General features: G+C 36.4%; 1 protein-coding gene across 1 annotated transcript in view; it reads right to left on the bottom strand.

The window, feature by feature from the left end:
• Positions 1 to 13,126, bottom strand: part of LOC145685940 (uncharacterized) — a 758,676-nt gene extending 745,550 nt beyond the window's left edge. Inside the window, exon 1 of the mRNA XM_081758714.1 lies at positions 12,959 to 13,126. Coding sequence (XP_081614840.1) covers positions 12,959 to 13,001 — 43 coding nt within the window. The 5' untranslated portion in view covers positions 13,002 to 13,126. The remainder of the gene's footprint in view (positions 1 to 12,958) is intronic.
• Between the last annotated feature and the right edge of the window lie 507 nt (positions 13,127 to 13,633).

Genomic DNA, 13,633 nt, shown 5'->3' with positions numbered 1-13,633 from the left:
CTTTAGCATCGACATGTAAAATAAGTCGAAATAAATAAATAAATAAAATGCAACGGAGGTACATAGTTTCACATCTTGGTAAAAGAAAAATGGGCAGAGTAGATAATGAATCTCCACCGCCATCTTGAAATCCGCCATTTTAAAATTGTATTTTTTAAAAAATGAAATGGTAGCCATATGATACATCAATTAGCAATGTTATCAAAAAGTGTTATCATAACATGTTATCAAAAAGTCAACTATAAACTTTACTGATCGTTATATGTGCTTATTTGGAAAATTCAGGATCGTCTTTATAGTTAGGCTATTTACGAAAATTTAGGAGACATACTTGTATGTTGAAAGTTCGGATTATGATGGAAGCACATTCGATTGCAGTAGTCCACTTTTCATCCAGATATCACGTGCTACGTTCGTCCCAATTTGCTATTGCTTATGAAGGTGGATAAAGAAAGTTGAGTGAAAAATAGAGCAAATGGTTTGAAAAAAATAGTAGACTACATACAGTACGTAATAATTGCATTCTAGTCTATCAGATTTTATTGTGTTACAGTCTATATTAGTAAGTATGTCATTTAACAAGAGGCAGGTATATAAACTCCACATTGTTTTCGACCAAAAGCGCAAAAAGAAAACTCGGGTACGGTTCTTCCAGACCGGAACCGTTCTCTCCGGTACTATATGAAGCAAATTGGAAGTAATGTCATAAATAATAATGTATTAATATACAACTTGCAATCTATTCCGGTTCAATTTCTCCGAAGCAGTGACACACACATATGGTGTAAACGGTGATATATTTAGTGTTAACATTGACACAAACTACTTACGGTGACGTACACAATATCTTAACAGCAACGTGCATACTACGTGTAACATACCTCTCAACTGGTATAATGAAGCAGAGCATTATTGAATTATTTCAATGAAGAATTAAGTAAGCTTCCTCCTGATAATTAGCACGAATATACCTTGCATTTCAAAAGTAAAGGCCAGAACTGGTCAAAAGAAAGGGTATCGTAACAGCACGCTGACAACGTCAGACCGCATACATCTTTAGGAACTCGTCAGAAATTGGGAGGTGCTAGGCTGGGAGGGTTTTAATGAATCTACCGTATGGTCCAGACATGGCACCGTCTGACTATCATTTGTCTCAATCTCTACAGAACTCCCTGAATCGTGTTAAGTTAGGTTAAAAGAGTCATGTGGAATACCACGTTTTAATTTATTTTTCACCAGAAACCACAGTAGTTGTGTAGAGACGATTTATAGTGGTGTCGAAAAAATGGCAGAAGGTAATCGAACAAAATGGTGTATATATGGTTTATTAATGTTATTTTCAAATCTCAATAAATCTATTCTCAATTTTTTATCTTGAAGGGCTTCCTAGACGATCTGATATTTATTATAATGCTAGCTAAAATGTCCGTTTTCCTCCACGAGGGGAATAGGTTTATACGAAGTATTTGAATCCCCTTTTACTAAAACATTTACTTCAACTAAAGTGTAATGATAAAAATACACACTTTTGGCATAAATATTAAATCACCCTACCCCCACAGAATACGTCTTTAATCAAATTGATATGAATAAAAAACCCAACTTGAAGTGGATAGTAACTATTTTCCACAAGTCATTTCAAGCGGGTCAGTTGCTTTCTCCACTCGGAAAACTATATATTCGTCATAAATCTCAGTCATTTCTAACATTTTATTTTTTGCTTCCCCCACCCTACCCTCTGGAGATGAACGACTTAAACAGCATTGGAAATGTCACTATTTATTTCAGCGACCGAAAAAAAATATTGATTAGACAATAATATCGGTCATTTTTTAAAATTATTTTTATATGTCACAAATTCACGTCTCCGAAGATGGTAATGGGAGCTAAACTTGAATCTAAATGGCATTTAGAGTGTCATACTTTATCCAAGATATCTTGAAGATTATAGATTCGACCCTAATATCGGTCTTGTAAATTATTCGTTGTAGCTTTGGAAAATTCAAGATTGCTTATAAAATTCCAACTGACCAAACTAGTATATATATTTTAATATTATATCTTTGTGTTACAGTTTCGGCTATGTAACATAGTCTTCCTCAGACACATTATCACACATTATCATATTTCTCCTCTCCTACTCTTCTTACGTGTGCAAGGGAGTGTTACCCTAACTTCCGGCTTAAACTGGTTTTAAAGGGCATGGAAATTGTTACCAATCAGCTTATGGACCCCAAAATTTATGAGTTCGACATTAAAATCGGTAATTATATATATATATATATATATATATATATATATATATATATATATATATATACAGGCGCGGATCCAAGCATGGCTGTAGCCCCCTTGACGCTAAAGTATACACTGGATAAAATGGGCTTCAATCCTGCTTTACACTGGGAAAAGCGGCAAACTACGGTTTAGCCCCTCCCTTGATCAGATCCTGTATCCGGCATTATATATATATATATATATATATATATATATATATATATATATTCCCCTCCCCCTCCTCCTAGGTATGCTATGGGGTTCTTACTCTCCAACAGTACTCTCTTTCAGACTGTAAGTAACATGTACCAAGTTTGGTGAAAATTCACCGAGAGGTTTCAGAGTTAGGCTGGACCATACACACGCATACAAATACACACATGCATTCATATATATATATATATATATATATATATTAGGGTTGTTCAAAAATTCGAAAGTTTAAAATTTTATCGTGGCACCCCCTAAATTTGTTCTCCCTTACAAATAAATAATACATGCAAAATTTCAAATCAATAGCTCAATATTTAGAGGTTGCGCAATCAACTTAATGTTTAACGAAATTAGTGCTTTATTGTCTCTGTGTTGACAATGAGACACACTCTAGCTTTGTGCATTTATTCTCCTACATCCAGTTTATGTAATTATTTATTACAAATCAACTATGCTACTGTAGGAGATATTGTTCCAAAAATGATCAACAAAGGCTGTCTTATCATACCCTTTGGTGCATCCATCGCGTTTTGTATTTATCATGCCATTAGAAACAATGTTAACTTTACAAATTTTAAACAATATTCACTGCAATGACGAATTTGTCGGTGAGACATTTGGTGACCATTTGCTGCACCCGAAGCTATTCACTATGCCAAATGGATGGCGAAGGAACTGTACACATTCAAAATATGGTTTTTCAGACATCAATTCATCCTTACTCGTCAGAAGGAAAAGTGTTGATTACTTTGGGTGCGTTCCTTGTTAAAGTTTATGTTAAAGCGTGTTTCTTATCACCAGTTGCAGCATCTGCTCCAAGAACTGATCTCGAGTTCCTGAAAATCCTTAAAAATGAAACAGAAAATCCAGCCGTTTACAAAACCCAGGGAGAAAAGTGTGGTTATCTCTGGTACTTGAGCTAAGAACTCATTGGATGGCGTTCTTCGACGACGAACAATCCGCAGAAACAAAGCAAAAAATGGTGAAAGACTTGAACACAGATACCAGTAATGATGAGCCTTCAAAACGCCTGAACGCCTGTACATACCTTGAAATGCTCTTGTTTCACTACAGGATTCCAAGACCGAGAATTTAGTAACGAAGAACGTGACGCAGTTTTTAGAAAGTCTGAGTATTCGAGCAACATTTCTTGCACAAAATACGGAGACATGGAAATCCAACACTGTCTACTACACCCTAGCCACTTGGGGCTTAGGGTTTTCCTGTAACAGGATGTCCCCCTTCGCTTTTCAGAAGTGCTGGCTCCAGAGTATTGAGTTTTTCTCGAACGCGGCTCAACTGCTGACAGTACACACTTGCATTGATGCTCTGTCCAGCTGGTAGCAGTTCCCGATGCATGATCCCGCGAGCAGTCCAACACAGGATGATCTTCTGGAGCACTGCTGGTTTCGGCTGTTTTGCAATGCTAACCAATTATGACTGCGCCGTGGAGTTTCGTACAGGACGCGCTTCTTATCACATGTCAACACCCTGTCCAGAAATGGCTCCTTCCTCAGACGAGACTGCAATAAACACAGGTGTCTTCTTCTCGCGTTGCCTTCTGGCAAGTTGTCAAATCATGTAAGATTCATCAACCCAACTTGTAGTGCTTCCCAAGTTGATGGAGGTGCTACCGAATGGTTTCTCCTATCACACTGAATTGTAACCCACTTCATCACATCCCTGGACACTGTTCGCCTCAATTGCTGAATGAAGATATTCAATTTCTACATGTGTTAGTCTTTCGGCCCGTGGTGCGTCTTCGAGTGTTTCATCAGCGTCCTTAAACTTGTTAAACCACCGCTGCACTGTTCATGTAGTCACGACACCCTCACCAAAGACCTGGCATTTCTTCTGCCCCGCTGCATTCCGTTTGACCTCAGTTTGAACTCGTACAGCATTTACACCCACACCCTTATGACGCTCTGTAGAGGTCCCATGTTAACTTTCTCCTTCCGCACGTTCACGGTGTAATTGAACTACCGCAACCAGGTAGTATGTTGGATATACCTACACCAACAACTGACCTTCGCCTTAACTCCATACGCATTTAACTCACGGTGTGAGAGCCAATGGAAAAAAGACCTCCACAAAAAGCGACAGAACTTTCTTGGTTACCTTATAGTTAAAGACCACGCAGAATGCGAAGTTGGCCTCACACAAGAGTGTAACGGTATTATGACAAAGGACGAGAAACAGAAACAGTACTTATTTTAAGTTGTGGAAGATAGGAACCAATATCCATACTGTTCAAAGAATAGCCTATCTAATTAAACTCAATATGTAAAAGTAAAGTGTAAAAATAGAGTAAACAAATAAACTTCATAAAGTTTTAATAATACAATCAGCAATAATTCGCTTTTATGTATAATTTTGCAATATGTATATAACAATATGTATAACAAAATATATAGCAATATATATGTATATGTATAACAATGTATATACCTATAGTATTCAAAATTTCAATCGGCTTGCACAACCATTAAAAATTGTTCTAACAATTTAAAATTTTACCAGTGTATCTATTTTCAGTCGTGTAATAAATGTTATATATATATATATATATATATATATACATGTATGTATACGAGGGTTGGAACTTAAATAGTGGCAACACTGCTGTGGAGATACTATGCAATGAAATGTACTAGTGGCGTTGATAGCGCACGTTGTTGACATACCTACCTAACTTTCGAGCAAATAGATTCGCCCGTCCCACGTCACCGGCAGGCGCACAAGCGAGGGAAGCACAGTCACTTGTGAGCGAGCGGTCTAACGTAAATATGTCACTATGTTTTCGAAATAGAAACAACGGAGTTGGATTAAGATTGAATGTGCCAGAGGTCGTACAGCACCACAGTGTCATCAAGGACTTCAAGAGGCGTGTGGGAAATCAGCATTGCCGTACAGAACAGTGGCACGGTGGGTAAAAGTCTTCAACGAAGGTCGGCAAACTGTGGCAGACATGTATCGGGTAGGTCGTCCTAGCGTCTCTGAAGAAGAAGTTCAAGCTGTTGCTCACGAATCGTCAGGCGTCGATCACTGTTCACTAACGCGGCAACAGCTTGCACTTCTTCAGAGATGCTAGGACGACCTGCCCGATGCATGTCTGCCACAGTTTGCCGACCTTCGTTGAAGACTTTTACCCACTGTGCCACTGTTCTGTACGGCAATGCCGATTTCCCACATGCCTCTTGAAGCCCTTGATGACACTGTCATGCTGTACGACCTCTGACACATTCAATCTTGATCCAACTCCGTTATTCCTGTTTCGAAAACATAGTGACACCTTTACGTTAGACCGCTCGCTCACAAGTGACTGTGCTTCCCTCGTTTGTGCGCCTGCCGGTGACGTGGGACGGGCGAGTCTATTTTCTCGGAGGTTAGGTAGGTATATCAACAACGTGTGCTATCAGCGCCACTAGTTCACTAGTTCATTTCATTGCATAGTGTATCCAGAGCAGTGTTGCCACTATTTAAGTTCCAACCCTCGTATATATATATATACTTGTGTGTGTGTGTGTGTGTGTATGTAAAGATATTAAAGTGGATGAAAGCTAAATTTATGAAAACCTTATTTTCTATGGTTGATTTTGATTCCTAGTGGTTAATTTAGCGCATTGTTTCGAAATAAAAAAGTACCAGAAAAATCTTCAGCCTTCTAATAATAACCTGCACGCCTACGAGCTAATCAGTTTTAATATTAATTAAACGTAAAGCTCTCTATACACCATGTTTGCGTGTAATATGCACAAAAAGGAAGCAACATTAAAAATGCAGCAATTGATGTTTATATAATTTGAAAGATTTAATTATAAATATTGTTTTTTTTTCTACTCTTCGTATCTTTGATTTATTTATTTATTTCAACAGGAAGTAATAATGAAGACTCATAAGATGAGATTCAACTACTTCTTATAACATAAGTGGAACGAAGTCCTTTCTATTACTCATACAAGAGGTCGTGAGGTGTTACTCTGAGATCTTTTGCTAGTTTTGATTACTTTGTATGGTAAGAACTAAAAATGCGTATATAAAATATTACATGTAACGTTACATATCCACCCACACAATAATAATGACAAAAAATCGAAATTAGTATTCATTCCAAAAATAGTGATATAAGATTAAAATAAAAGAACAGATGTGTTTCGGTGTGGTAACATCTTAGTTTGATAAGTCAGTCCTGATTTAAATACCGTTAGGCATGTATATCTTTACTCTTTAATTTGAATTAGAAACGAATATACCAATAAAATAAGAAATAGGATTATTAATTTGATGGGTGAAAGTTGGAGTGGTGCAAGTCATTTTGTCAAAATAAAATGACCTAAATACAAGAAACAGATCTAGATAAATTCATCTATTAACAGAAAATGCTAAGCAAGACACAGATTAGTTCTGTCTTGATGCAAGTATGTACAGGGTGTTTCGAAATAACACCGACAGCGTTTGGTAGGTGCTTTATGACACCAAGATAAGACGAAAAGTATAGATCAACCTGAGTTCACAGATGTTTCCTTTCGGAGTTCTAGGCTGCCGAAAACATGAAAAACTGAATTTTAAATGTCAACGGTTCAAAACCTATGGGAATTAAACGAAACAATTCATATAAAGGACTAATATTGTCCCTCTAATATTGATCATTTTAAAAGAAAAATCATATGTAAGACGAACACTATACTTCTAATACTGATTTCTTTTAAAAAAATCAAATGAAAAACGAATACTATCCTTCTAATAAAGATTTCTTTTAAAAGAAATAATCAAATGAAGGACGAATACTATGCTTCTAATATTGATTTCTTTTAAAAGAAATCATCAAATGAAGGACGAATACTATCCTTCCAATATTCATTTCTTTTAAAAGAAATCATCAAATAAAGAACGAATACTATCCTTCTAATATTCATTTCTTTTAAAAGAAATCATCAAATGAAACAGGAATACTATGCTTCTAATATTGATTTCTTTTTTTTAAAAAATCATCACATGAAGGCCGAATACTATCTTCTAATAATGATTTCTTTTAAAAGAAAAATCAAATGAAGGACGAATACTATCCTTCCAATATTCATTTCTTTTAAAAGAAATCATCAAATAAAGAACGAATACTATCCTTCTAATATTCATTTCTTTTAAAAGAAATCATCAAATGAAACAGGAATACTATGCTTCTAATATTGATTTCTTTTTTTAAAAAATCATCACATGAAGGCCGAATACTATCTTCTAATAATGATTTCTTTTAAAAGAAAAATCAAATGAAGGACGAATACTGTCCTTCTAACATTGTTTAATTTTAAAAGGAAAGTCGTATAAAGCACGAATACTATCCTTCGAATATTGTTTAATTTATAAGAAAAAAAATCAAATGAAGAACCAATACTATCCTTCTGATATTGATTTCTTTAAAAAATCCTGTCAGGGACAAATACTGTCGTAATGTTGATTTCTTTCTAAAGAGAAAATCAAATGATGGACGAAAAGTAGTGTTAGTCAAACAAGAACATGTCTGTCTGATCAATACAAAATTACTCCTAGCATTGTAAGTTTTACCCATCCAATTATAGCTGGAAAGAGAGAGAAAAGAAGCAATAATATTAACAAATTGTTAAACAGAATATACAGGTAATTTTGGAGTTTTCGTGCTCTACGACACGAGGTTATGAAGAACGGGAACTATTAACTTAGGTTTCGAACCACGACCTGTCCTTGATTCTAGTGCAATTTTGATTGGACTGATTGGATGGTTTCATATACCATTATTCAAGATCAACAGCTCTCACAGTATAGGCGGTTCCTCACCATACTACATTGCCTTCAAGAGAATTTGATAGTGGGACAAAGCCACCGGCTTTGGCATTAAAGCTAGCTAGCCTATATATACGGCTTTTTTGTCTGTAATTTAAAATTAATTTTTCATTTATAGTTATAAAGCTCCACGAATGTATAAGATCTCTCCTATCTTTTATTGAACATTTTGACTAGTTTCATTAATTACAAAGTTAGGTAATAACAAAATTGAAACTAATACTGCAAAGTCGAACATGAACCTACCTATAGCGGAGAAAGCTAATATTTTACTCCTTCAATGGTTTATTCTGCCTATTTTCTTTTGTTATGATACTATTCACTAGCTAGTGATGTACAGTTAATATTTGAGATTCAGTGTTTAGTTATGTATTTTATACGCACTCAAAGAGTTCTTTCTCGATAAAGTGCACTAATTTTATTAAAGTATGAAACTAACTCTTTTGAACCTCACATTCTTAAATATTTAGTAGCTTTTCTTTTTTTCGAAAGTGATAAAGTGCAAACAACTTAAACTAAAATCCTCTCTAGAATTCGTTTCGAGAATATAGTAATTTAAGCTTTGTTATTCAGAAACGATCATCCTTATTTGATTGATTATTTAACCAAATAAGAGGGCTTGAAGGCTTTCTGCTCCGTAGGGTACGGGTTCCGTCTCAGGTCGCGCCAAGTGTGTTTTGTGGTTGACAAACACCGTGTTCGTGGGTATTCTCGGGGTTCTCCCGTTTACTCTCACTTTATTGATTCCACCATTGCAATTCATTTTTCTTCATCACCGTCTCCTTTAGCCTAGCCAGCATTTTAAAAGAAAAAAAAACTATTAGAATTTTCTTATTTGTCCATTGAAATTTGGATACTTCCTTTTCAGCACTGAGGTTATATGAGATGTAGACGTACAGTTTAAGGTGGAATATGAGTTGAGTTGATTTTGAGTTTAACGTCCCGTTCAGCAGCGAGGCTATATGATACGTGGACCTACTGATTAACGTGGAATCCGAACCAGAATGAGCTCCACCGGGAATCGAACCGGAGTATCCCACACCAAAGGCACGTACGCTAACCGCTTAGCCACGAAGGAGCTCTAAAGTGGAATATGAATCAGAGGTAAAAGTGGATCTGGAAAGGTGGGGGTACGCATGACGTCACGCAGTCCCCTGTGCCTCTCTTTGCCCATTGTAATTTTTTAGAAAGTTGGGGACGCCATAGATACATTTGGAGGTAGGGGAACGGCGTACCTCGCGTTCCCCAATTTTTACTTCTAATATGAATCAGAGTAATGCGTTCTATTTTATAAAAATGCTTCCCCGTTGGCAATCGAACTTGGAACCTGAGACAACATATTGTATAATGTGAGAAGATGAGAAATGATCTCCATTTCAAATCTAAAGGAAGGGAATAGTAACTCTGTAATAGTTACAGAGAGAGTAAGCGGTAATCTCTGGTGCAAAGAGTTCGTAGTTTTATCAGAAGTTATATGATTTTGTGTTGGAGCCAATATGTAAACAGAATTTTTGACGAAAACCGTTTTGTCCCCCACTCTTACCCTATCGATTAGTTTATAGTCATAAACCTTTGTCTTTTATCGGTCTCCTTTAGCGCGCAGAAGATAATCGTTCTACAGAAAACTATAGGTTTAACTTCACTTCAGTTTAAAATTGAATCTGAAGTCAGAATTGGAACCATAGCTATTAAAGGCGGACATGGTAACGAATCAACATGAATTTGGCAAGATTTATAGATGACATTAATTTAAAAAACTTAGAGTACACTTCTCACTGATGTATTAGCTAGCAAGTGCGCCTTTGGTAGACGTGGTCCCGAGTTCAAATCTCGATGGGAGAGCATTGAAATTATAGTTCATTTGCCAGTCTACCGTGAAAATTTTAGGGGGTAGCCAAAATTTATGGGGGCCCGGTCCCCCTAGACCCTTTGGATACGGACCTGTTTCCTACCACACTTCCATTACATCAACCTTTATAATAGTTTATTTTCGTTAAAAAGCCGTCTCCTTTTGCCTACAAGGCATAATCGTGGGACCTAAAACTGAGGTTTCATTTTGTATAGAAACTTTCCATTTTGGAGGGAGGGGGAACGGTAGCTCAGTGGTAGAGCGTAAGATCCCTGATTCTATCCCTGTCCGCGCCAAGTGAGCCTTGTGGTAGACAAACACCGTGTGCGTAGGCTTTCTCGTGGTTCTTCCGTTTCCTCCCACTTGCATTCAATTCATTATACCATTGCATTCAATTCTCATCAACACCATCTCTTTTTAGCCTAGCCGGCATAACCGTGGGACGCGTAAAACTGAAACATGTCATTTCATTAAATCTGAGGTGCTGTCAGTCGTTAAGAAAACGCTGGTTTGTTCCCCAATGGAAGCTTATGTTATTGCATCCCAGGTTAAACTTAACATCAAAGATTTATGTAGCGCCGGTTGTCTAAAGAAATATTTAACTAGAAACTAAGAAACGAAATATACTTTTAAAGCAATTTATCATTCTCGTTAATCGTTTGTTAGATTTATATTTACTCATGATAAAAAAAAAATAATTAAGTTGATGATTCAGCTCCCCTTCCGAAACTATAAAATTAATTGCAGGTCATACTGTAACAACAACACAACCGTTATTATCACCATTCAAATCTGTGTAATCCATCTGCGGTATACTGATCTTCAGGTTAAGCTTTTGGTTCGCTAAAGTTTAGCCATCCTTTATAGCACCGGGGTTATGCGAGACGTGGATCCACAGGTAGAATCTGAAAAGTAAGAATTGCGTTTAATGCTCTCTCTCACCACCCGGAACCTTACTCGAGACCCTGTGCGTTAAAGGCTAGCACTCTTGTCACTACACCAACGAAGTGGACTAACCTTGAGGTTAAGGAAAGAAAAGTCACAATTTAAAAAATGAAATCTTCAAGTTTTACGTCTCACTTTTATACTGGCTAGGCTAAAGAAGACAGTGATGGTGAGAAATGAATGAAATGCTGGAGTAAAGAAAGTGGAAGGAAACAGGAGAACCCGAAAAAACCCACGCACTCGGTATTTGTCCATCACAAAGTTCACTTGGCGCGAGGTGGGATCTAACCAAGGAGCTCAGGCACCAGAGTTAACGTTTTACCACTGAGCCACCAAGGCCAAGTCACAGTTGAGCTACCGAGAATAAAAATGTGTTCAATCTGGACATAATTGTGTACATTTATATTTAGTTGAATTCAGTTGATTTTGAGTTTAACGTCCCTTTCAGCAGCGACGCTATATGAGATTCGACCTACTGATTAATATATGAGCTCCCGCTTGTATTTAGAATCAATTCCGAATATTCTAGGATATTTTGCTCAATATGTATAAATGCGCGTTCATTGCTATTAAGTCTTCAGTACAAAGTCAAACTTTCAAATACTCTGTTTTAAGGCTAGATCAATTTGATTTGATTTCACTTTCATTTTAGAGTTCCTTTCAGCAGCGAGGCTATATGAGACGTAGACCTACAGTTTAACGTGAGATCCGAACCACATGAGCTTCTGCCGGGAATCGAAGCTGGGTCACCCACGCCAAAGGCTAGATAAAGAGAAGGGGCAGTGTGGAAGAGCGTCCCTAAACAAAAAAAGAAAACAATTTGCTATAAGAATAAAAATAAGTATGGAATAATACTTTTTTACGAAATAAAAATCATGGCTATTACCACAACAAAGGTTATAAACATATAACATTGAATCAGGAGATAAATTGTTAATATTTTTTTTGAACATGACTGTATCTGATGAAGATTTATTTTGGGTCTTTTGTGTCTGTAACAAAGAAGAACTATGACTACATAGTTGAAGAATTGTTCGTCTGCGATACATTTATTGTAGATTAAGAAAAATAGATTTATTTAAAGGCAATGCTTAAAACAGAGATTTTAGAATACTGTATAACCCGAATAAAATAACGGAACTGTCCCAGAAGAGAGAAGACGAGTGGAAACATTAATGTGAACGTAGACATTCAATATAGAACTTTTGACATTCAAGTCGAACATGCCATTTATTTATTATAGTTTATCTACGTGAGAAGCAAAATAGTTAATTTATGATTTGTCTTGATTTATTTCTATTCAAAATACTAGCCACAATGTAAGTTATAATTAAAATGATTTATCATCATTATTGTCTATGAATAGGTGAATGGCGTGTCTAGTTTTTACTATGAGATGGCCTTTGTCCCACCAGCTCTAACCTCCGTCATATCAGATATTGCTATTTTTTAAACTCAAGTAGCTCTCCAATTCCTTTCCGATGGAAAAGTTAATAGAGTTCTTTAACCTCGCCAGGGATTGAATCAAGGACCACGCGCTAAGCATTCACCTATGATGGAGTGAATCCTAATATGGATATATTGAAAACTGAGATTAAATCTGAAATTCTTTATATTCAAAGTTACATATTACTTTTTGTGCTTATTTAGTGTTGTGCAAAAGGATTTTTTTTTATTTCACATCATTTTTCTACTTCTTCTGCTCGAAATAAAGTCACAACGCGACTCTACAAAGTAAGTGATTTATTCCGATTTCTCACGAATCAAATTATTTCTTACTTTTATTTTCATGATTTACAAAAAAGTATTTTTATTGACAAAAATATATATTAAAGCAGTAAAAAAAATAGTACTTACAAGTGAAGAATGAAAGATACAATAGGGAATACGTGAAAGACATGACGCTATCCGATAGAGTTGTCACTTTTTATTCGTGTGATCTCGCTTCGCAGCACGATTTATTATCGTTGACACGACACGTTCTCGCAGAAACCACGCTTCGACATGTCTTGCCGAACTCCAGACACGGACGAGCACTGGCATATAACTAAAGTGGGTACATTGAGCAAGGCAAAAAGGGGGTCTTCGAACCGGGAAACAAGTGCGCGTGCGCCAATAATGCTCTTTCTCCTCATCCTTTCTCATCTCTTCAATACAAACAACACTCTTTCTCTCTCTCTCTTTTCTCCCTTCCAAAAACTTCTTTCTCTTACAGAGTGGTCCAGCACCACTATGATTCCTCTCCAGTTCTTTGCGTTACACTCATCTTTCATCTCAATGCTTGAGCTTTTCTCCGGGTTCTATCATCCACAGTCCTGTGTCTATCGAAGCAAATACAGATGTACTCTCTCTTTCTTTCCTTCCACTTTATTCCTATCTTTTATCGCCCTTTCTATTTCCCCCCTTTTTTCTTTATTTTCTTTCTCGTTGTTGAATCCCTTGTTCCATCTCTTAAAAACTATTTACTGGGAACCTTCTCTTGTAATCTTCACTTCTTCCCTTGTTTTATATAACATTTTACTTCAATTGTTA

This window comes from Thermobia domestica, chromosome 5 (assembly GCF_964235325.1).
Source record: "Thermobia domestica chromosome 5, izTheDome1.hap1.1, whole genome shotgun sequence".
Lineage (NCBI taxonomy): Eukaryota > Metazoa > Arthropoda > Insecta > Zygentoma > Lepismatidae > Thermobia > Thermobia domestica.
The sequence above is the reverse complement of the archived record's forward strand: the minus strand, read 5'-3'. Positions and strand labels throughout refer to the sequence as shown.